The sequence below is a fragment of the Mobula birostris genome, chromosome 5 (assembly GCF_030028105.1).
Source record: "Mobula birostris isolate sMobBir1 chromosome 5, sMobBir1.hap1, whole genome shotgun sequence".
NCBI lineage: Eukaryota > Metazoa > Chordata > Chondrichthyes > Myliobatiformes > Myliobatidae > Mobula > Mobula birostris.
Genome location: NC_092374.1, coordinates 9,493,661 through 9,519,311, shown reverse-complemented (window position 1 = coordinate 9,519,311; position 25,651 = coordinate 9,493,661). Strand labels below are relative to the sequence as shown.

Sequence of the window (25,651 nt, the reverse complement as noted above, 5' to 3'; positions counted from 1 at the left end):
GTATTAGGAATTTGCTGTGGTGCGTTGACACAACATGCAACAAAACCAACCATATTCAACAATTATAAGAATAAAAAATTATGTAACATATAAACTTAGAGGTTAAACAGTAGATATGGAATAAAATGTGCATAAATACATAAATATCAGTATGTACTCACAATAAAAAGCATTATAAACAGTGGTTTAAAGTGTTTATGGTACTGCGATGGGGTAATAGATGGGGGGGGTGGCTAACTAGAATGGTTAATTAGATTAACTGCCTGGGGGAAGAAACTTTTAAGATGGTGTGACGTTTTTGTTTTAACAGTTCTATAGCACTTTGAAAAAGTATTTTCTCTCATTTGTTAAAGGAAGTGAAATTGTGAATACTGTACCGAAAACTCCCTTCAATATAAAGGAATTGCATGTGACTGAGACACAGGTAAGTGCCAAAATTGTATTATATCATGATAATCACATGGTTCTTACCTCCCAGTACTGAGGGGAAGTTTGAACTGACCACTGTGGATTCTACACCTTTCACTGTTGCTGTGATTGGTTGATTGTGGGTGTTTAGTGCATGCTTGCTACAACTGGGCATGATGACCTTTTGCTGGATCTGTATCTAATACATGACCTCCTGTACTGCCACATGAAAAGAAACACCTCATATTCCATCTGGGTAGCCTGCAACTTGATGGCATGAGCATCAATTTCTCTCGTATCCTCCCCCTTCCCTCTCTTACATTCCCTATTGTGGTTCCCCTCTCACTCCTTCCCTTCTCCCCACCTGCCCATTGCCATCTCTGGGGCCTCTCCTCCTTCCCTTTCTCCGATGTTCCAGTATCCTCACGTATCAGATCCCTTCTTCTTCAGCCCTTTACCTCTTCCACATATCACCTCTCAGCTTCTTACTTCATCATCCCTTCTTCACCCACCTAACTTCCTCCTCACCTGGCTTCACCAATCACCTGCCAACTTGTAAGCCTTCCCCTCCCCCATCTACTTATTTTGGGTTGTTTCCCCCTTTTTCTCTACAGATGGGACCCGACTAGCTGAGTATTTCCAACAACCTCTGTTCCACCTTCTCTTTGTGTATAGAATCAGAGTCATGCAGTGCTAAAACAGGCCGTTCAGCCCAACCTCTTCATGCTGACCATCTAATAATCCCACTTGCTTGTGTTTGGCCTCTGCCTCTCTAATTCTCTCCTGTCCATGTTCCAGTATATTTTTAATTGTTCGAATTGGAAGATTAGCCTTATTTCTCAAGTGGGTCAAACCATCAAAAACTGCAGAGAAATGTGCTTTTTTTCTGTCAATAACCAAAACAGTCCAAGGTGTGCTGGTGGCAGCTTGCAAAGATCGCCATGCTTTTGGTGCCAACATAGCATGCCCACTCCTGACTAACTTTAAGCTCTGTGTCTTTAGAATGTGGAAGGAAACTGGAGCACCTGGAGGAAACCTGCGTGGTAATGGAGAGAACATATGAACTCCTTACATACAATATTGGAAGCCCTAGATAGAGTGGTTATGGAGATGATGTTTCCTATAGTAGGGGAATTTAGAACCAGAAAGCACAGCTTTAGAATAGGGAGACATCCATTTAGAACAGAGATGAGAAGAAAATTCTTTAGCCAAAAGGTGGTAGACATTGCCACAGACAGCTGTGGAGGCCAAATCATTGGGTTATTTAAAGTGGAGGCTAATAAGTTCTTGGTTAGTAAGGGTGTCAAAGGTTATGGGGAGAAGGGTTAAGAGGGATAATAAATCAGCCATGATCGAATAGCAGAGCAGACTCGATGGGCGGAGTGGCCAAATTGTGCTTCTATGTCTTTTGGTCTTATGACCTTACAGAGGTGTATTTGAACTCCAATCTTCTAGCTAGCACTGGAAAGCATTATGCTAACTGCCCTGCTACTGTGCCATCTCAATCACTTCATCTGGCAGCTTTTTCCATCTTTCCACCACTCTGTGTGAAGAAGTCGCCTCTCAGGTCCTTTATAAATCTTTCTACTCTATGCCCTCTAATTTTCTATTCCCTTTCCCTGGGGAAAAAGACCCTTTCCATGCCCTTTACGATTTTTTTAGCGATGTAGTGTGGAACAGGCCCTTCTGGCCCACTGAGCCATGCTGCCCAGCACCCCACCTATTTAACCCCTGCCTAATCACAGGATAGTTTACAATGTCCAATTAACCTACTAACTAGTACGTTTTTGGACCGTGGGAGGAAACTGAAGCACCCTGGGGAAACTCATGTACACACGGGAAGAATGTACAAACATTCTCACAGATGTCACTGAAATTGAACTCCGAACTTTGAATCCCTAGGCTGTAAAAGCATTGTGCCAATCGCTACACTACCATAGCTTTATACACTTAAATTATGTATATACATGTGCGCAAGAAACAAATGCAGATTTTTATTTCACAACAGGAAGCAGATTTGGGCAGCCAATCAGAATGCACTCCTGTGCAGCCTGTAATCGACCTGGCTGCTAATGAACCTCCAGAAGAATGGGGCAACTTTCGTTTAGATGGGAGGCGTCATGGCATGGCTGTCAGTGGGGACCAAGCAGATTCTGTACGGCAACATGATACTCTGGCACAGCAGGGGTCCCTCGTGAACCAGTACTTGGGACCCCCAGTGCTAACCAAGACACTGACATCTTCAACAGGGAGTCTCAGTTCAGTCCAGGAGGAGAAGAAGGATAATTGCCTCAAAAGGAAAAGGGAGAAACCAGAAAACATGAGCACGCTAAAGCAACCTGTGCTGGATGGTAGGGTGAAGGAGCACCACGATCCTACCACCAAAGGCTTGGACTCTGCAGAACTGCAGTCACGGCCACAGATCTGTGATCTGATCAGTCTGGATTCTGATCAAAGGCCCCAGGTGCTGGAGGAGGTGGCTCGTGCAGCCGGCATCATTTTAACCATGGTGTATCAAGATGGATCTACCCAGCTAACTGCTGAGAAGGTGAGCAGAAAGGTTGTGTTATGGCAAATGCTGCATGCTTCTAAAAGCCTTCTCTAGCTTAAGACATTATTCAATACAGCACACACAAAATGCAGGAGGATTTCAGCAGACCAGGCAGCATCCATGGAAATGAACAAGCAGTTGACGTTTTGGGCCGAGACCTTCTTCAGAACTAGAAAGGAGGGGGGAAGACACTAAAGTAAAAAAAAGTAGGGGAGGAGAATGAGGATAGCTTGAAAGTGATAGGTGAAGCCAGGTGAGCGTGGAAGGTAAAGGGCTGGAGATGAAAGAATTTGATAATAAAAAGAGAGTAGACCATAGGAGAAAGGGAAGGAGGGCATGGGGGAGGGGAAGGAGGTTGATAGGCAGGTGAGAAGAGGTAAGAGGCCAGAGTGGGGAATAGAAGAAGAGGACAGGGGGAGGATTTTTTTTTACCGGAAGGAGAAATCAACATTCATACCATCAGGATGGAGGCTTCCAATAAGAGTAGAGGGAAGGATGATTAGGAATTCCAGATAGATAGGTTAAAATTGTTCTCTATATTCAATCTTTGCTATTCTTCAATGTAGGAGCCTTCCTCTTCAGTGAGTGGTTTCCTCGTGTTATTGAGTAATCAGCCTGCTGGCCTGTTCCCTGAAACAACTGCTGAAACCCAGACCTCTGAACACATCGTTTACAGAGCAGATGCACCTGGCAGGTTCTTCCACCTGAAGCTGGAGCCGAATCTCTCTTGGTTACAGCGAGGGCACGGTTACAGGGAATTTACCAGGTGAGAATAGATTTTACACGTTTAATTCCTTGGTACTGTACTTCTGCCTCTGTCTCCCATCTCCACCCCCTTTCCCACCCCACCTGGCTCCATCTGCCCATCATCCTTCTCCTCTCCTTGGTCACAATCATCTTTTGGCCCATAAATCAGACTCCACCTCCTCTCCTTACAATGGGCATCTTCCCTCTTCAATCTCAGTCCTCAACCTGAAACATTGGAATTCTGCAGATGCTGGAAATCCAGAACAACACACTCATGATGCTGGAGGAACTCAGTAGGTCAGGTAGCATGTACGGAGGACAATAAGCAGTTTATGTTTCTGGCTGAGATCCTTGATCAGGACTGCAAAGGAAGGAGGCAGAAGCCAGATTGAGAAGGTGGGGGAAGGGAAGAGTACAAGCTGGATGGTGATAGGCAATGTTCCCTCTCAGGTGCGTGTGCACACCTCTTTTTCTGCTAGTGCACAAAGGAATTTAAACTGCGTGCAAATGGTTGTCTCCCTCTACCTCATTGGCATGTTAAGTTTATTTCACTATCGTACACAATCACATTTCTCTTTCCACTTTCTGATGCGGACGGTGTTGACGACATGGAGTTTGCGATGATTTGTCTGCAGGTTTGAGAACTGGCTTATTTATACTGTTTTTATTGAAGAAATTATTCAGTGTGCACATGTTGTCACTGGGCAACAAATTGCACAGCACAAGATTTTTTTGCACACTGGTCATTACAAATTAGAGGGAACATTGGTGACAGGTGAGACCAGGTGAGGAGACAGTTAAGTGGGTAGATGAGGGGCGATGAAGTATGAAGCTGGGAAAGGAAAAGGTAAAGGGCTGAAAAAGGAATCTGATAGGAGAGGAGAGTAGACCATGGGAGAAAGGGAAGGAGGATGGGAACCCGAGGGAGGTGATGGGCAAATGAGGAGGAGAGAAGGGGTAAGAGGGGAAACGGAATGTGGAATGGAAAAAGAAAGAAGCAGGAGGGGGAAAAATGAACTGGTTAGAAAATTTGATGTTCATGTAGTCAGGTTGGAGGCTATGCAAGTGAAATGTGAGGTGTTGCTCCCTAATGAAATGACCTTTTGAAGACCTCCCTTAATTCCATATTTTTTGGATCAGCTGGAGGGACGTCGCTATAGGACAGAGATGAGGAGGAATTTCTTTAGACAGAGGTTGATGAATCTGGAATTGATTGCCACAGATGGCTGTGGAGGGCAAGTCACTGGGTATATTTAAAGTGGAGCTTGATAGGTTCAGAATTTGTCAAGGCGTCAAAGGTTAAGGGGAGAAGACAGGAGAATGGAGTTGAGAAAATAAGTAAATCAGTCATGATGGAATTGCAGAGCAACTCGATGAGCGAAAGGCCCAATTCTGTTCCTAAGTCTAATGTTCCTTGTTTCTGTACTGCAGCTCTCTCTGACTATGACTATGACTCTATGTCTCACTGACTTTCTCTACAAAACAGTGCACCTCATAAGATGATAAGAGGAATCGACAGTGAATGGCCAGCATCTTTTCCCCATGGTGAATACAAGAAGGCATAATTTTAAACTGATATGAGGAAAGTATGGAGAGGGATGTCAGAGGTAGGTTGTTTACACGGAGAGTGGTATCTACATGGAATGCACTGGTGGGGATACTGATAGAGGTAGATACATTAGGGATATTTAAAAGACTCCTCGGCATATGATGAGAGTGGGAGGGAAGAGATGAATTGATCTTGGAGTAGATTAAAGGGTTGGCACAACGTTTTGGGCTGAAGGGCCTGTACTGTGCTGTACTGTTTAAGTTCCATATTTCTTTTGAAGTGAATCTCTTTCCATTCATAATATGGAGTTGTGATCCTTCTCCTTGGTATTTTGATGTGATAATATTGGTCACATGTACCAAGGTACAGGTAATTCTGCTCCTTTGTCTTATGGTCTTATACATTTATCAGACATACGAATCTGTTGAGAGAGACAGTGACTACTTTTTGGTCAGCACAGTGGCACATTTGTAACACAATTAAAGTGACTTCAGTTCACTCCTGAGAGCCTGTGCAGGTTGTGTGGGGCTTACACATTCTCCCTCTGACTGTATGCGTTTTCTCCGGCTTCTCTGGTGTCCCTCTCATTTTCCAAAGAAGTGCAGGTTTGGAAGGTTAAACAGCTACTGTAAATTACCCTGACTCTGAATGGTGGAGCAGGAAGTTCGGCTGGGTAATGTGTGGAGTTGACGAGAAGGTGTATAAAGTAAATTATTGAGAAATAAGTAAGACCATAAGACATAGGAGCAGAATTAGGCCATTCAGCCCATCGAGTTTGCTCCACCATTCCATCATGACTGATCCTGGATGCCACTCAACCCCATACATCTGCCTTCTCACCATATCCTTTGATGCCCTGACTGATCAGGAAACTATCAACTTCTGCCTCCTTAAATATACCCATGGACTCGGCCTCCACCGCAGTCTGTGGCAAAGCATTCCACAGATTCACTACTCTTTGGCTAAAAAAATTCCTCCTTACCTCTGTTCTAAAGGGTCGCCACTCAATTTTGAGGCTGTACCCTCTAGTTCTGGATACCCCCACCGTAGGAAACATCCTCTCCACATCCACCCTATCTAGACCTTTCAACATTCAGTAGGTTTCAATGAGATCACCCCCCCACCCACTCTGCATTCTTCTGAATTCCAGTGAGTACAGGCCCAAAGCTGCCAAAAACTCCTCATATGTTAACTCCATCATTCCCGGAATCCTGGAATCATCCTTGTGAACCTCCTTTGCACTCTCTCCAATGACAACACATCCTTTCTGAGATACAAGGCCCAAAACTGTTGACAATATTCCAAGTGTGGCCTGACAAGCATCTTCTAAAGCCTCAGCGTTATTTCCTTGCTTTTATATTCTATTCTCCTTGAAATAAATACCAACTTTGCATTTGCCTTCTTTACCACAAACTCAACTTGTAAATTAACCTTCTGGGAGTCTTGCACAAGGACTCCTAAGTCCCTTTGCACCTCTGATGTTTGAATTTTCTCCCCATTTTCATAATAGTCCACACTATTATTCCTTTTCCCAAAATGTATTATCATACATTTTCCAACACTGTATTCCATCTGCCATTTTTTGCCCATTTTTTCAATTTGTCTAAGTCCTGCTGCAATCGCATTGCTTCCTCAGCACTACCTACCTCTCCAGCTATCTTCATATCATCCACAAACTTTGCCACAAGGGCATCAATTCCATTATACAAATCATTGACAAACAATGTGAAAAGTAGTGGTCCCAATACTTACCCTTGAGGAACACCACTCGTCACCAGAAAACCAGAAAAGGCCCCCTTTAATCCCACTCACTGCCTCCTGCCTGTCATCCGTTCCTTTATCCATGCCAGTATCTTTCCAGTAACACCAAAAGGCTTTATCTTGTTAAGCAGCTTTATGTGTGGCACCTTATCAAATGCCTTCTGAAAATCCAAGTAAATGACATCTACTGCCTCTCCTTTGTCCACCTTACTTGTTACTTCCTTGAAGAACTCTAACAGATTTGTCAGGCAAGATTTCCCTTGACAGAAACCTTACTAACTTTGACTTATTTTATCATTAGTCTCCAAGTACCCCGAAACCTCATTCTTGATAATAGACTCTGACAATTTCCTAACCACTGAGGTTAGGCTAATTGGCCTATAATTTCCTTTCTTTTGCCTTCCTCCCTTCTTAAAGAGTGGAGTGATATTTGCAATCTTTCAGTCCTCTGGGAGGATGCCAGAATCAAGTGATTCTTGAAAGATCACGACCAATGCTCCCGTTATCTCTTCAGCAACCTGTCTCAGGATTCTGGGATGTAGTCCATCTAGTCCAGGTGACTTATCCACCTTAAGACCTTTGAGTTTGCCTGGAACTTTTACCTTTGTAATAGCAATGGCACTCCTTGAAGCTCATGGACCTCTGGCACACTGCTAGTGTCTTCCATAGTGAAGACTGATGCAAAGTACTCATTAAGTTCCGCTGCCATTTCTTTGTCCCTCATCCCTCATTCTACGAGTCTGTGGTGGCCAATGCTATCATGTTTGCTGTTGTGTGCTGGGACAGCAGGCTGAGGGTAGCAGACACCAACAGAATCAACAAACTCATTCGTGAGGCCAGTGATGTTGTGGGAATGGAACTGGACTCTCTGACGGTGGTGTCTGAAAAGAAGATGCTGTCCAAGTTGCATGCCATTTTGGACAATGTCTCCCATCCACTACATAATGTACTGGTTGGGCACAGGAGTACATTCAGCCAGAGACTCATTCCACCGAGATGCAACACAGAGCGTCATAGGAAGTCATTCCTGCCTGTGGCCATCAAACTTTACAACTCCTCCCTTGGAGGGTCAGACACCCTGAGCCAATAAGCTGGTCCTGGATTTATTTCCTGGCATAATTTACATATTACTATTTAACTATTTATGGTTTTATTACGATTTATTATTTATGGTGCAACTGTAAGGAAAACCATTTTCCCCCGGGATTAATAAAGTATGACTATGACTATAACTATGACTACCTCACCAGCATCATTTTCCAGTGGTCCTATATCAGCTCTCACCTCCCTTTTACTGTTTATATAATTGAAAAAAACTTTATGTATCCTACTTTATATTATAAGCTACTTTGCCCTCATTTTTCATCATTTCCCTTCTTACAGCTTTTTTAGTTGCCTATTGTTGGATTTTAAAAGCTTTCCAATCATCCAACTTCCCACTCACTTTTGCTATCTTATATGCCCTTCCCTTGGCTTTTATGCAGTCCTTAACTTCCCTTGTCCGTCATGGTTGACTACTCCTGCCATTTGAGAACTTCTTCTTCTGTGGGACATATCTATCCTGCGCCTTGTGAACTATTTCCAGAAACTTCAGCCATCTCTGCTCTGCCATCATCCCCACCAGTACTCTCTTTCAATCCACCTGGACAAACTCCTCTCTCATGTGTCTGTAATTCCCTTTATTCCAATGCGATACTGATACACGTGACTTATGCTTCTCCCTCTCAAATTGCAGTATGAATTCAATCATATTATGATTACTGTCTCCTAAGTGATCCTTTACATTAAGCTCCCTAATAAGATCTGGATTATTGCATAACACCCAATCTAAGATAGCCTTTCCCCAAGTAAACTCAAGCACAAGATGATCTAAAAAGCCATTTCATAGGCATGCAACAAATTCCCCCTCTTGCGATTTGACACCAACCTGATTTTCCCAATTCCCTTGCATATTGTAGTCCCCAGTTACAATTGCATCATTACACTTATTACATCCCTTTTCCAGCTCCCTTTGCAGCCTCAACCCCCACATCATGGCTACTACTTGGAGGCCTATATACGTTTTTTTTACCCTTGCAGTTATGTAACTCCACCCACAAAGATTCAACATTCACTGACCTTCTGTCACCTCTTTCTAAAGTTGTAATTCCATCTCTTACCAACAAAGCCACACGACTGCCTATGCCTTCCTGCCTGTCCTTTCGATACACAGTATATCCTTTGATGTTAACATAGAAACATAGAAACATAGAAAATACGTGCAGGAGTAGGCCATTCGGCCCTTCGAACCTGCACCGCCATTTATTATGATCATGGCTGATCATCCAACTCAGAACCCCGCCCCAGCCTTCCCTCCATACCCCCTGACCCCCGTAGCCACAAGGGCCATATCTAACTCCCTCTTAAATATAGCCAATGAACTGGCCTCAACTGTTTCCTGTGGCAGAGAATTCCACAGATTCACCACTCTCTGTGTGAAGAAGTTTTTCCGCATCTCGGTCCTAAAAGGCTTCCCCTCTATCCTCAAACTGTGGCCCCTCGTTCTGGACTTCCCCAACATCGGGAACAATCTTCCCGCATCTAGCCTGTCCAATCCCTTTAGGATGTTATACGTTTCAATCAGATCCCTCCTCAATCTTCTAAATTCCAACGAGTACAAGCCCAGTTCATCCAGTCTTTCTTCATATGAAAGTCCTGCCATCCCAGGAATCAATCTGGTGAACCTTCTTTGTACTCCCTCTATGGCAAGGATGTCTTTCCTCAGATTAGGGGACCAAAACTGCACACAATACTCTAGGTGTGGTCTCACCAAGGCCTTGTACAACTGCAGTAGTACCTCCCTGCTCCTGTACTCGAATCCTCTTGCTATAAATGCCAGCATACCATTCGCCTTTTTCACCGCCTGCTGTACCTGCATGCCCACTTTCAATGACTGGTGTATAATGACACCCAGGTCTCGTTTCACCTCCCCTTTTCCTAATCGGCCACCATTCAGATAATAATCTGTTTTCCTATTTTTGCCACCAAAGTGGATAACTTCACATTTATCCACATTAAATTGCATCTGCCATGAATTTGCCCACTCCCCCAACCTATCCAAGTCACCCTGCATCCTCTTAGCATCCTCCTCACAGCTAACACTGCCACCCAGCTTCGTGTCATCCGCAAACTTGGAGATGCTGCATTTAATTCCCTCATCCAAGTCATTAATATATATTGTAAACAACTGGGGTCCCAGCACTGAGCCTTGTGGTACCCCACTAGTCACCGCCTGCCATTCTGAAAAGGTCCTGTTTATTCCCACTCTTTGCTTCCTGTCTGCTAACCAACTCTCCACCCACACCAATACCTTACCCCCAATACCGTGTGCTTTAAGTTTGCACACTAATCTCCTGTGTGGGACCTTGTCAAAAGCCTTCTGAAAATCCAAATATACCACATCCACTGGTTCTCCCCTATCCACTCTACTAGTTACATCCTCAAAAAATTCTATGAGATTCGTCAGACGTGATTTTCCTTTCACAAATCCATGCTGACTTTGTCCGATCATTTCACCACTTTCCAAATGTGCTGTTATCACATCCTTGATAACTGACTCCAGCAGTTTCCCCACCACCGACGTTAGGCTAACCGGTCTATAATTCCCCGGTTTCTCTCTCCCTCCTTTTTTAAAAAGTGGAGTTACATTAGCCACCCTCCAATCCTCAGGAACTAGTCCAGAATCTAACGAGTTTTGAAAAATTATCACTAATGCATCCACTATTTCTTGGGCTACTTCCTTAAGCACTCTGGGATGCAAACCATCTGGCCCTGGGGATTTATCTGCCTTCAATCCCTTCAATTTACCTAACACCACTTCCCTACTAACATGTATTTCGCTCAGTTCCTCCATCTCACTGGACCCTCTGTCCCCTACTATTTCTGGAAGATTATTTATGTCCTCCTTAGTGAAGACAGAACCAAAGTAATTATTCAATTGGTCTGCCATGTCCTTGCTCCCCATAATCAATTCACCTGTTTCTGTCTGCAGGGGACCTACATTTGTCTTTACCAATCTTTTCCTTTTTACATATCTATAAAAGCTTTTACAGTCCGTTTTTATGTTGCCTGCCAGTTTTCTCTCATAATCTTTTTTCCCCTTCCTAATTAAGCCCTTTGTCCTCCTCTGTTGAACTCTGAATTTCTCCCAGTCCTCAGGTGAGCCACTTTCTCTGGCTAATTTGTATGCTTCTTCTTTGGAATTGATACTATCCCTAATTTCTCTTGTCAGCCACGGGTGCACTACCTTCCTTGATTTATTCTTTTGCCAAACTGGGATGAACAATTGTTGTAGTTCATCCATGCAACCTTTAAATGCTTGCCATTGCATATCCACCGTCAATCCTTTAAGTGTCATTTGCCAGTCTATCTTAGCTAATTCAAGTCTCATACCTTCAAGGTTACCCCTCTTTAAGTTCAGAACCTTTGTTTCTGAATTAACTATGTCACTCTCCATCTTAATGAAGAATTCCACCATATTATGGTCACTCTTACCCAAGGGGCCTCTCACGACAAGATTGCTAATTAACTCTTCCTCATTGCTCAAAACCCAGTCTAGAATAGCCTGCTCTCTAGTTGGTTCCTCGACATGTTGGTTCAAAAAACCATCCCGCATACATTCCAAGAAATCCTCTTCCTCAGCACCTTTACCAATTTGGTTCACCCAATCTGAGCTCCTAACTATGGCCTTCTTTCAGCCATCACTCAGTAATGTCCACAACGTCATACTCATCAACTTGTAATTGCACCACGAGTTTATCCACCTTATTCCGAATGCTACGTGCATTTAAATACAGGTTGCTCCTTAGCCTTAAGACCATAAGGCCATTTGTAAAACCAAATGTAGGAGTGGGGCTGATTGGATTGATCTTAGGGTCACCATTGACTCGCCAGCCTGAATGGCATTTCACATTGTATGCTGTTCAGATGTTCCGCAGCACTATGTGTAGTCTGGTCACTGTTTAAGGGAATGCTGATCTTCATGACTCATCAGTATTATGTGTTGTGTTGTATGACATGGATGATCATGGTCTTCCATCTGTCATTAATACCTCCTTCACGCTTTGGTTCTTATTCTTTTCTCTATCCATGACCAACATATATTTCTTGGCAAATTTTTCTACAGTACTGGTTTGCCATTGCCTTCTTCTGGGCAGTGCCTTTACAAGATGGGTGATCCCAGCCATTATTGTCAGCCTGGCATCAGTGGTCACTTAACCAGGACTTGTGATATGCACCGGCTGCTCATACGACCATCTACCACCTGCTCCCATGGCTTCAGGTGACCCTGATCCGTGGGGGCTACACCCAAGAGTGAAGGAGTTCCTTACACAAGCTTTAATAGAGATGTAGCTCCACCTCGTCATGACTATATTTTACAAAAGCACATACCACAAGGCTCCAGGGAAGCTTCCATCCCACTGCAAGACTATTGAACAATCCCATTATATAATAAGAATGGGTTCCTTGTTGCCCACACAGAGACAGCCCTGCAGCGTATAACATCCTGCTTTGCAGAGGCTGCCAAGCTCTTCGGATTGGAAGTCAGCTTGAAGAAGACAGAAGTTCTCCATCAGCCCGCACCTCAGGAACATTACCACCTTCCCCGCATCACCATCAGTGAGGTAGAGCTGAAGACAGTCCACCAGTTCAGCTACCTGGGGTGCACCATCTCATCAGATACCAAGATTGACAAAGAGATTGACAACAGACTGGCAAAGGCAAACAGCACATTCTGCAGGCTGTACAAAAGAGTCTGGAACAACAAGCATTTGAAGAAAGGCACAAAGATCAGCGTGTACAGAGCCGTTGTACTGACCACCCTCCTGTACGGCTCCGAGTCGTGGGTCACCTACCATCACCACCTATGACTCCTTGAGCGTTTCCACTAGCGCTGCCTCCGCACCATCCTCAACATCCACTGGAGTGACTTCGTCACCAACATTGAAGTCCTCGAACAGGCGGAGGTCAGCAGCATCGAGGCCATGCTGTTGAAGACACAGCTGTGCTGGGCAGGGCACGTCTCCAGGATGGAGGATCATCGCCTGCCCAAGATTGTGCTGTATGGCGAACTCTGCACTGGCCACCGTGACAGAGGGGCACCGAAGAAGAGGTACAAGGACTCTCTGAAGAAATCCCTTGGTGCCTGTCACATTGACCATTGCCAGTGGTCTAATCTAGCCTCCGATCGCGAGGCTTGGCGACACACCATTCACCAGTCTGTCTCCTCCTTCGAGAACACATGCAGGGCTGGCATTGAGGACAAAAGGAGGAGGAGGAAGAACCATGACACGGCAGCACCAAACCCAGAGCAGAATTTCCCTCGCAGCCGCTGTGGTCGGACCTGCCTGTCTCGTATTGGCCTTGTCAGCCACCAGCGAGCCTGCAACAGATGTGGGCAGCCCCCTTCCTAAATCTCCGTTTGCGAAGCCAAGCCATGAGAGTCCTCGCAATCTACTTCACCATGGCCTTGCACCTTATTGTCTGCCTGCACTGTACTTTCTCTGTAACTGTAACACTTTATTCTTCATTTTGTTACTGTTTTCCCTTCCACTACCTCAGTGTACTGATATGATGAAATGATCTGTATAGATGGCATGCTAAACAAATTTTTCACTGTATGTCAGTACATGTGACAATGATAAACCAATTCCAATACACCAATTTTTCCATAATTAGCAATCTTATGAAACTTAACCCAAAACATTGGGTGCCAATTGTGTAGGTGCATGTACCACCTGCCATGGGGTTATGGGGAAAATATATCAGGCATGATCAAATGGCAAAGCAGACTTGATGGGCTGAATGGCCAATTCTGCTCCTATGAGTATTGGCCTTATGGTTTTATAAATGTGAGATGATGCACTTTGGGAAGGAATACACAATGAATAACAAGTTCTTACTGGCTACTGAGGAACACACTGACTTTCATGTAAATGTTTAGGGAACCCTGAAGGTAGCAGCACAGTAGTGTAGTAGGTAGCGTCACACTTTGCAGCACCATTGATCAGCAATTTCCCACTGTACATTCTCCCTGTGACTGCTTGTGTTTCCTTCGAGTGTTCCAGTTTCCTCACACATTCCAAAGATATACGGGTTAGGGTCAGTAAGTTGTGGGCGTGCTGTGTTGGCGCTGGAAGCATGGCGACACTGGCGGGCTGTCCCCAGCATATCTTCAGTCCGTGTTGGTCGTTGATGCAAAATGATGCATTTCACAGTATGTGTTGAGGTTTCGACGTACGTGTTACAAATAAAGCTAATCTTTATCTCTATCATGTTGTGACGAGGGCAAGAGTAATGTGCGGCAAATGCAGGCAAATGGGACTAGTTCAGTTTGATAACTTAGCTGGCATGCTCAAATTGGACTGAGGAGCCTGTTTCCCTGCTGTAAATGTCTTTGACTCCATCAGGCTATGCTTGAGTGCTGTGTATACTGTGTTTTGCACCTTGGCCCCACAGCGAACTCTGTTGTGTTTAGCTGTATAAACACGTATGATTGAATGACAATGAAACCAGAACTTGAACTTCATTTTCTGAAGAGTTAATGATGGGACTGAAAGTAGTGCGATCATCCAGCCCCGCTCAGTATCAGAGGGGATCCACCCATCGAGAGGGAATGCAGTTCCCACCACCCATTGTGAGAGGTGACTAGTTCCTCACTGAAAAACTCTTCCACCCAGTGTGATGTTATGTAGGTACTGTTTGATCCACAAAGCTGAGGCAGCTAATTAGTGTTAGAACCATCCACCCTTCCTTGGTGTTATTTTTAACATTTTGACTGCTCATTTTTCAAGGCATCAGATCAATTTATGAAGCCAATTGAGTCTCTAGCAAACATTTTCTAATGAAAGCACAGACTTGCAGTTGTGATTTATCATTTAAGAATAGAGCTATTTGTATTGTTCACTATTCATGACAGCATGGAAAGGCAGACTCTGATAGCAGCGCAGACTTTCTCCAAGGGTGTCAGATAGTGCTGTGATGATAGATTAAATCCAAAACAGGACTGCAGGCTGGGAAGAATGTATATAGTACTGGGTTGAAGACTTTCCTAAAAAGTTTAGTGACTTGGTGCAATCTCAGAATACAGTCTGCTGATTAATGTTGTAAATAAGCCAAGGTTTGACACCAGAGATTGATGGAAATCTTGTGCAACACATACAAAATAGGACCATAAGACCATAAGACACAGGAGCAGAATTAGGCCGTTTAGCCCATTGAGTCTGTTCTGCCATTCAATCATGGCTGATTCTTTTTTCCCCTCCTCAGCCCCACTACCTAGCCTTCTCCCCGTAATCGTTGATGCCGTGGCCAATTAAGTACCTATCAAGTTCTGCCTTAAATACACCCAACATCCTGGCCTACACAGCTGTCTGTGGTAATAAGTTCCACAAATTCATGACTCTCTGGCATAAGAAATTTCTCCGCATCACTGTTTTAAATGGATGCCCCTCTATCCTGAGACTGTGCCCTCTTCTCCTAGACTCACCCACCATGGGAAACATCCTTTCCAAATCTATTTTGTCTAGGCCTTTCAACCTTTAAGAGGTTTCAGTGAGATTCCCCCCTCATCCTTCTAAATTCCAGTGAGTACAGACCAACAGCTATCAAATGTTCAAAGATTTCAAAGGTACATTTAATGTCAGATAAATGTATACAAATATACATCCTGAAATTCTTTTCCTTCACAACCATCCACGAAAACAGAGGAGTGCTCCAAAGAATGAACAACAGTTAAATGTTAGAATCCCAAAGCACCCCCAGCTCCACCCTCCACGTGTAATCAGCAGCAAAGCAGCGATACCCCATCCCCCACCAACAAAAAGCATCGGCACCCCCCACTGAGCACTCACGCGTGCAGCAAAACATCAATAAAGACACAGACTTGCAGTACCCCAAAGACTACTCGTTCACCTGGTAATTCGACATACCACAGGCTCACTCTCTCCCTATTAAGGGAAAACCTGTAACCTGTTAACCTGTTTCACAGCGAGAGGGAAGACATAACAAACAACACGCTGATTTACAATGTTAAAAGTCTGTTGCGTCGCTTCTTCTGAGCTCTGTGCCCAAAGCACTTGGGTCTCTGGGTACACAGACAGCAGCCAGCTCGCTGCTTTTGATCTTCCATGTACTCCCGCGACACACCAGGCGGCAGCACTGACCTGAGTCCGCCCGCCTCCAGAGCCACAAAATCCCGGAAACCTGAAGGTGTGCTAGTCCTCTCGGCAGGGTCCTTGGTATATTGAATAGCAGCCAGTCGTGAGACCCCGAGAGCGGGTCCCATTCCCGCAAAGAACTGAAGTCGGCATGTAACTCCGAGTCAGAGTCTTCAAAAGAACCCTGAAAGGGAAAAATAGAGATATTAAAGGTGGAAATAGAGCTGTTTCCGAAGATGCAAGCAAAGGAGTCGCTGTTAGGTGCCATCATCTCCTAAACTCCATCCCTTTTTCAAAAGTTTTTTTTATTTTTAAATTTTTTTTGTTCCAGGAATGTTATCCCTTTCATTTGTAGAATCATCCTTGTGAACCTTCTCTGAACCCTCTCCAATGCCAACACATCTTTTCTTAGATGAGGAGCCTAAAACTGTTCACAATACTCGAGTTGAGGCCTCACCAGTGCCTTATAAAGCTTCAGCATCACATCCCTGCTCTTGTATTCTAGACCTTTTGAAGTGAATGCTAACGTTGCTGGAGGAAGTCAGCGGGTCAGACAGCATCTGTGGAGGGGAATAAACAGTTGATATTTTGAGCCAAGACCCTTCTTGAGGACTGAAAAAAAAGAGGACAGAAACCAGATTAAGAAGGTGGGAGGAAGGGAAGGATTACAAGCTAGACATAGACATAGACATACTTTATTGATCCCGAGGGAAATTGAGTTTTGTTGCAGCTGCACCAACCAAGAATAGAGCATAAATATAGCAATACAAAAACCACAAACAATCAAACAACAATATGCAAACTATGCCAGATGGAAATACAAATGTAAGTCCAGGACCAGCCTATTGGCTCAAGGTGTCTGACCCTCCACGGGAGGAGCTGCAAAGTTTGATGGCTGTTAAGTGATAGGTGAGACCAGGTGAAGGATGGTGAGTGGGAAGGATGGTGGATGAGATATGACGCTAGGGGGTGATAGGTGGAAAAGATAAATGGCTGAGGAAGAAGGAACCTGATAGGAGAAGTGAGTGGACCATGGGAAGTGATGGGCAGGTCATGAGTTGCACCAGTCTCAATCAATTCAATTGGTACAGTTGATAGTAAGTGTAACCCTCTCACCGGGCTTGTGTACAAACTTGGCTCACCAGCTAGCTGTGTTAACAGCCACAGGACTCAGCAGTGAAAAGGCCTCCTTTCATAATCAATATGTTTCTACGGTCAGTATGATTTGGGGTTCAACCAAATAGGAACATATCAATGTTCCAATTAAAGAAACCTTGTTTGCATGAATGCTGTGTAAATATTGCCCGTGCACAATTGTCAGTCAGCAAGAAATAATCATACACTGGATAAAATTATGAAGAAAGCATATTTACAAATTTCAGCTTTATCAAACAGTTAATAGAGAAGAGAAAAGAAAAAAAAATTAAGGGGCCCATTACAGTTAAACCAGTCCAATATGCCCTTTGACCGTTGGAGTTCATACTGGAGTCGTCTTTTACTCATGCGCTGGACCCGCGGTCTACGTGAAAGCACACGGTATATTCCAAACTTCCCTTGAAGTCAATCACAAACAAGCTGGATCTCCCTTAGGAGTATTGGCCCTTCCTTCCTGGAGCCATTCATCTTCACAAAGCACTTTATTGAATGGGGGTCTCCTCGCAACGGGATTCTCTGGCATCTTCCCTTCTGTTCCGCTCTGCAGCTCCCACCAAAGACCCCAAACTGGACTACCGTCCATTACAAAACTCTCTCCTCACCGCCCTCTCTAGAACTTTCTCCCAATCCCACCACCCTGACTGGCGTCTTTTGTCGAACAAGATACAACATTCCTAAGTGGAACAACATGACGTCTTATCTCTAGCTGAAAACAAAACATTCTATCAGCAGGGCACATTACTTTTGCAGAAAACTTCTGAAATGAAATACTGCAACGTAGCAGTAGAAATCTTAATCAGGGTATTACACTCACCCCACCAAAAATAACCATATCCTCATGATTTTGAAACTCATTAAATAATTATTATTGGTGAGTATTGGTGAGTCACCAAAGTTGAATGACTTCGAGGTCAACTTCCTCAATCCAGGAGACTGTTTTTCTTCCAATTCTCTCGGAAAACTAGACACTATCATCACAGGAAACAAAGGGGCAATCAGCATCCCACGTCTGAGGATACCATCTCTTCCTGAGGTGTTCCTGACAATCACTGTCATCCTGTTTGCATAGAAAATCGAAGATCGCTGCAGTTCAGACCTCACCAGCACTCGTCCAGGTAAGTGTGACTCTTCTTTCTGGTCATCAGGAGCATCCATCTGGTTGGCCGAAGCGTTGGGCATTTCAGCACAATTAGAGGTCCCCATCACTCTAACTACTCCTCCAGGACATTACAAGACAGGTTTAGACTGGATGTACCACATAGTTCCTTTTTTCTGCTCATCATCCTGCTTAGGAGGAACTTGCAGCTTCTCAAAAGCAGCTATGAACACAGGGTTTGATTAATAGAACTGGATGTTACAATCCCTAAAGTTTCTGCACTGCACTTGACTTGAGTGGAAGTAGTTCTTAAAGATGACCACTAGATGATGTTACTACCATTATGACACATCTTCAGTTGTGTACCTTGACATCACTGGGTGTTTTGGCCTTTTATCACAAGACACCCTCAGCCGAGGCAGGCCCACCACAGGCTGATCAGACCTGGGTGTGTGTCACACGGTTAGTCTCTAGATGGTCACCTGGCAGCCCAGACAGCGTCCCTTCTTCTCAGCCACAACCAGTGACTGCTCGTTTCAGCGGCATTAACAAGTGCTTTGATTGCCTTCCTATGGGCCTGCCCTCTGACCCCTACTTCCCTTAGCAGCCTTACGGTGGAACTGGCTACAAAGCCCCTGCAACCCACCTCGAATGGGCGCACTTTTACGTTCCAGCCTCGCTCCTCTGCTTCAACTGCAAGGTTGGCATATCGCAGCCTTTTCTGTTCGTAAGCCTCATCCACAGCATTCTCCCAGGAGACCGTCAGCTCAATGATAAAGACGTGCCGACAGGAGTTGGACCAAAGGACCAGGTCAGGCCGCAGGCTGGTCATTGCAATTTCAGATGGGAGTTAAGTTTCTGGCTTAAATCAACACGCATTTCCCAGTCCCTGGCTGCACTCAGCAGGCTGGGCATGAGTCGTGAGGCAAGGGGTTAGCCCCTGGTTTCTCTCCTTCCCGGATGAAGGATGGTAGTTGTGGGACCGTTGTCTGGGCATCGAGAGGCCTGGCGTTGGTGGTTACTCTCTTACATTCAAGTTCAGCTGCCAAACACCTCAGCACTTGGTTGTGTCACCAGGTGTATCTGCCTTGTATTAGGCTGGTCTTGCAACTAACCAGGATGTGCTTGAGGGATGCCGGAACTGCGCACAGAGGACAGGCTGGATCCTCTCCCAGCCAAAGATTTAGGTTTGTAGGAGAGGGCAGGACATTATATGTTGCTCTGATGATGAAGCTCAATCTGTTTGACTCCATGCTCCCTAGCTCACTCCATGTGATTTTCCTCCTCTCAACACCCTCCCACCTCATCCAGCAGCCTTGCTTGGCTTGGGATATTGCTTTGGCACATCTGGCTGCTGCTTCTTGGTGGCACACCTCCCCCACCACCAGGTGCCGGCGTTCTGTTGTAGTAGCCTTTTGCCAGGTAGGTTTCATCACTCCAAGGCCAAAGCCTCCTCTGCCTGTTGGACATAGCCCACTATGTCCCGGTGTCGGAGGGCAGCTTCTGCGTCCAGTACTGCTGCGGCCTGGGTCCATTTCTTCCCTGTTGCTAGAGCAGGAGCAACGCCTCTTATGAATGGGTCCCGAGATTTTTTGGGTGTTATTTCCAGCCTTGCTTTGGCACATTTGTATTCCTCCACCAGGCGAGAAATTGGCAGAGAAAGGGCTCCGTTCCCGTAAAGCCCTATGCTGCTAAGGCATCTTGGTAGCCCAAGCCACTTCCTCACATGTGAGCTCACCAGCCTCTCCAGCCGATTTGCATGAGACATAGTGACCTCATAGATGGTAATTGGCCACATAAGTTGGGGCAGCAGTCCAAACTGAAAGCACCAAAGCTTCACCCTCCCTGGGAGAGCCGTGTTGTTGATTAGCTTGAGGCCACTGTTTGTATCCTGCTTTAGTTGTTCCACCTGCACTGTGTCTCTGAGGTCTGTGTTGCACCAATGTCCGAGGCTTTTGATGGGCTTCTCCAGGACGGTTGGTATTGGCTCAGCGTTGATACAAAATCTTAATGTCAGTGAGCTGGCCTTTGACAATTGAGATACTGTACTGCGAGACTTACTGGGTTTGATCTCCATTCGTGCCCATTTGATGTTTCCCTGGAGTTTATTCAGCAGGTGTTTGGTGCATGCTTTTGTTGTTGTTATTGTGGTCACGTCATCCATGTACGCTTTGATTGGAGGAAGACGCAGCCCATTCTCAGATGTTTCCCTCCGACCACACTGTGATGCTCAGATAATGAGCTCCATTGCCATGATAAATGCCAGAGGAGAGATGGTACAGCCCGCCATTATGCCTATCTCAAGGTGCTGCCATGTGGTGGCGTTATCTTGTGTTGTGACACAGAATTGCAGATCCAGGAAGTACGCTTTGACCAGCTTTGTGATGCCCTTTGGAACCTGGAAAAAGTTGAAAGCTGCCCACAGAGTCTCGTGAGGCACCGATCCAAAAGCATTGGCAAGATCTAGGAAGACCACATGCAGGTCTTTCTTTTCTTTCTTGGCAGTTTGTATCTGGTGCCAGATGGCATTTGCATGTTCCAGACATCCTGGGAAACCACGTATTCCTGCTTTCTGCAGTGATGTGTCAACGAAGTTGTTGCTCTGCAAAAAAGCTGAGAGTCTTTGAGCCATGACACCAAAAAAGATCTTTCCTTCCACATTCAGGAGACTGATCTGGTGGAACTGACTGATTGCTGAGGAATTCTTTTCTTTGGGAATTGGTATCCCTCCCGCCCTTTGCCATACCTTAGGTGTAATTCCTTTCCCCCGCGCCACCTTCATTAGATTCCAGAGGTATTTCAGGACGCCGGGGGTGTTCTTATAGAGCCTGTATGGGACACCATTGGGCTCTGGAGCTGATGCTGATCTTGCTTGTTTAACTTTACTTTCCACCTGGTTGGCCAAGGCATTGGGCATTTTGGCACAATTAGAAGTCCCCATCACTCTAGCTACTCCTCCGGGACATTACAGGACAGGTTTAGACTGGATGTACCACATAGTTCCTTTTTTCTGCTCATCATCCTGCTTAGGAGGAACTTGCACCTTCTCAAGAGCAGCTGTGAACACAGGGTGAATGGACAAGGACAAGGAATTGACAAAGTTCTCTCCATTTCTCTCCTTGCATGCTCCCACAAGCCTTCTTACATTGTTCCCATTAGGATGGAAGCTTCACCCTTTTCAACAGGATCTGGGCAGACCAACACTAGTGTGTCAATAGTTTCAGTTACTCCAACATCTCCTTCTGAAACCTCCAGTTTCACCAACAAGTAACCATCATTTGGGTACTCATTAGTACTAAGCCCCCAAGTTTCAAGGGCATTGAGTGGCGTCAATAGTAAATGCGTCAAATACCTATTGTAAAAGGATCTGTAGAGTAAAGTAACTTGAGAACCTGTGTCAAGTATGGCTCTAGCATAAATACCTTCAATCTGTATGGATACATCAGAGCTTGGTCCCACTAAACCTTCAGGAATAGTATGTCTGTGAAGGTTTCAGTCATCCAGGTCATTGTATATCAAGCAGTCGTAAACCAAGACAACTGGACTTGCTGAGTTACAGAATACATCAACGCGGTGGATAACAACAACAAATTTACACGAGAAGACGTCAAGAACAATAAACTGGCCTTTGTAGACTGTGCAGTACTTATCGAAGAAAATGGACATCTAGAATATTGAGGTTTACAGGAAACCAACACACACAGATCAGTACCTGTGGTTTGACTCTCCTCACCCATTAGAACATAAGTTAGGGTTTATCAGAACACTACATCACTGCACTGAGAATGTGCCCACCAACATTACAGCTAAAGACAGGGAGTGCAAATAATTGAGAGAAGCCTTGAAAGCTTGCAGCTACCCGGACTGGGCCTTCATCAAGATAGCAACAGAAACCAGCAGGGTCATCAGCTCAACAGGCAGAGGTAAGGAGCGAAGCAGAGAGAGATACAGCCATCCTGTATGTCGCTGGAGTTTCAGAAAAACTCAGAAGTATTGTCAACAAACATCAAATCCCTGTGTTTTTTAAACCATCAAACACACTTAGACAGAAACTCAACCACCCCAAGGATACTACACCCAAGCATTAACCAGCCATGTTGTATACGCTATCCAGTGCAATGAGAACTGCACAGATCTGTATATCAGTGAGACAAAACAACCACTTCACAAATGGATGGCCCAACATAGGAGGGCTAACACCTCAGGTCAAGACCTGGCTGTATATCTACAACTAAAGGGACACTCCTTTGATAGTAACAATGTACATATTTTGGACAGGGAGGAGAAGTGATTTGAAAGAGGAGTTAAAGAAGCCATGTTTGTGTAAGGGGGTTTCGTCTTTTATGTTACTGTGTAGGCTAATTAAAATGGCTTCTTTGTTATGTTATACTTAGGAATGCTTCTTTGTTATGTTAAACACTGAGATCTCAGAGGTCTCCTCTGAGACCTCTGTACTTCCTCTGCTGACTCTTCCTGTTCAGACACCTCAGGTGACACACCAGGCCTACCTGTTGGACCCTCACCCTCACGGGGACCCCTCGGCACCTGTGAGCCCTCTGCCTCAGGTCCTGGCCCTTCCCTCACTGAGTTAGACACCGAGTTCCCTCCCTAGACGACAGCGAGCCGAGCAACCCTGAGGGTGGCCGGGGGGCTACATTTGTCAAACCGGAAAACCCATCCTTAAACAGAAGGGGTGGGGTATGACACCACCTATCAGCTACTTACAATACAGTCCTAACATCTCTACCCCGGCATCTCCACAACAGTACACACCTCCATTCATGCGATCTATCGAATCAGCTCAGCTCAAAGGTTTTCCACCTCATTCCTCAAAAGTTCTATCTCTGTGGCATCAGGGCTCACCTTAGCAGCAGAGGCTACCACTGAAGACACTACTCAACTTTTGGAAATGTCCTGCTTGTCAATCGTGTTTTTCTCCTCTCTAACTTTCCTGAGTAACTGGGTAAAAAATGGAGGAGGGCGCATCTCACGGGTCATTTGAATACATAGAGCAATCACATCATGTGACAGTTCACCCTGCACAACTTGCTCCATCCTCAAGCAATTTCTCTCAGACAGCTGAATGCCCCATTTGTGGTACAACCAGTGCAGCAGTTTCTCCAGCCTGAAAAGGTAGGAGGGGGCAGAGTGACATAGGGATAGGGGAAGGGAGGGGCAGGGAATTACCGGAAGTTGGAGAATTCAATGTTCATGCCAAGGGGCTGGAGACTACCCAGACAGTATATGAGGTGTTGCTCCTCCAACCTGAGTTTGGCCTCATCATCGCAGTAGAGGAGGCCATGTATGGACATATCCGAATGGGAATGTGAAGCAGAGTTATTCTCCAACTTCCGGTAATTCCCTCCCCCTCCCTTCCCCCATCCCAGTTTCACTCTGCCCCCTCCTCCAGCTGCCTATCTCCTCCCTCATGGTTCTGCCTCCTTCTACTACCCATTGTGCTTTCCCCTATTCCTTCTTCACCTTTCCTGCCTATACCCTCCCTGCTTCCCCTCCCCCACCCCTTGACCTTTCCCCTTACTGGTTTTTCACCTGGTATCTACCAGCCTTCTCTTTCTCACCACCCCCCCCACCTTCTTTGTCGGGTCCCTGCCCCCTCCCTCTTCAGTCCCGACGAAGGGTCTCAGCCCGAAACATTGACTGTCCGTTTCCACGGATGCTGCCCGACCCGCTGAGTTCCTCCAGTGTGTTGTGCGTATCGCTTTGACCCCAGCATCTGCAGAGTATTTTGTGTTTAAGCACCTTCCAGAACTTCCAGGTAATTAGCTGATGTGGCTAATGGGGTTTCTGCCTTAGGAACCTCACTATATCAGCCTCTGGACCCTTTAGACTCTCTACCAGTCTCTGTTTCTTTATATTATCTGAGCACTGCCACTCATCTGCTCCGCCCAAGCCTCATATTCTTCTTCCCCATCGGATGTGGGCTTGACCCCAGAGAACACTCCCAGCTTACAATAACTTTAGCATTTATCAACCAGTAATCTAATAGCCAAAACCAGCTCACAATTTAAATCAATTGCTGAGGGACCCACTAGACCTTTCACATCAGACAATCCTTTTCCCTCACGTCGCAGAAACAAGAACAGCTTGTCTTTAAAGTCTTTGCCCTCAGCTACCTTCCCCCCTTCTCTAAAAATATGGACTGCCCATGGTCCCATCTCTCCAGAGTCTTCTGACATATCAGGCAGCACAAAGTCAGTCACCTCACTGCTAGTCTGGACTAAAACGATATTCTTACCAGCTGATTGGTCAAACCGCCATTCAATCAGCACAACTTTCTTCAACACTTTTACAGAACTCAGCACTCTGAGTAACAGTTCATCAGGACTTTGAATATCCACTTTGCTTAGAACACAAGCATTATTTGTGGATAATCTCTTTAAATCACACAAAACCTTGATTTCTGCGGAGTCCATAATAAAGTACATTAATCACTTTCCCAACACTAGTTTAAACACAGACTTAAACATGCAACCCGCTTAATCAATCCTAAAGTGGCATTCAAACAGCATGCAAAATCCTGGATGAGCCCCCACGAACCCTCTTACCAGGCTCGAAGACAAACGTGGCTCACCAGCTAGCTCCACTAACAGCCACAGGGCTCTGCAGTGGGAAGGCCACCTTTCATAAACAGTATACGTCTTTGTCAGTATGATTTGGGGTACAACCAAACAGGAACATCGTGATGCTTTGATGAAAGAAACCTTGAATTGAGTGAACGCTGTGTAAATGTTGTTGATACACAACTGTTGATCGTCAAGGAATAACAGATCATACACCAGATAAGATTATAAAGAAAGTATAAGGAGGGAGGAGAAGATAGCGGCGTGACGCAGCTCACAGTGGCCACTCTGGTGGTGATGTCTGTTATTTGTCAAGTAGGGTGCCATGTGATTTGATGGAGACGGACGTGAGAACACGGAGGAACATCTGGTGAAACTTCTGAAATGCCTGCATCGCTGCTGCTGCTACTGTGTGGTCCAGAGTCTCCGGAGGGGAAGGCCCCGAGTCCTTTGCTTTGCTTGTTGCTCGGCGGCCGGGGCGGGGTCAAAGCGCTCGGCAGAGGATGGTGCTCAGAGAGACTGTCAGAGGGGCTGGTCGAAGGCTTGAAGTTTTCAGACAGACTCAGAGTCCGCTGCGGTCGGGTGCTTCCAATGGTGCTGCATCGG

The 25,651-nt window shown here is 45.4% G+C and overlaps 1 protein-coding gene across 1 annotated transcript in view; it reads left to right on the top strand.

Moving 5' to 3' along the window:
- The first annotated feature begins 364 nt into the window (after positions 1-364).
- LOC140197476 (uncharacterized) overlaps positions 365-25,651 on the top strand; it is a 40,678-nt gene continuing 15,391 nt past the window's right edge. The window contains exons 1-3 of the mRNA XM_072257438.1: positions 365-424; positions 2,417-2,956; positions 3,526-3,725. Of these exons, the coding sequence (XP_072113539.1) occupies positions 2,534-2,956; positions 3,526-3,725 (623 nt within the window). The 5' untranslated portion in view covers positions 365-424; positions 2,417-2,533. The remainder of the gene's footprint in view (positions 425-2,416; positions 2,957-3,525; positions 3,726-25,651) is intronic.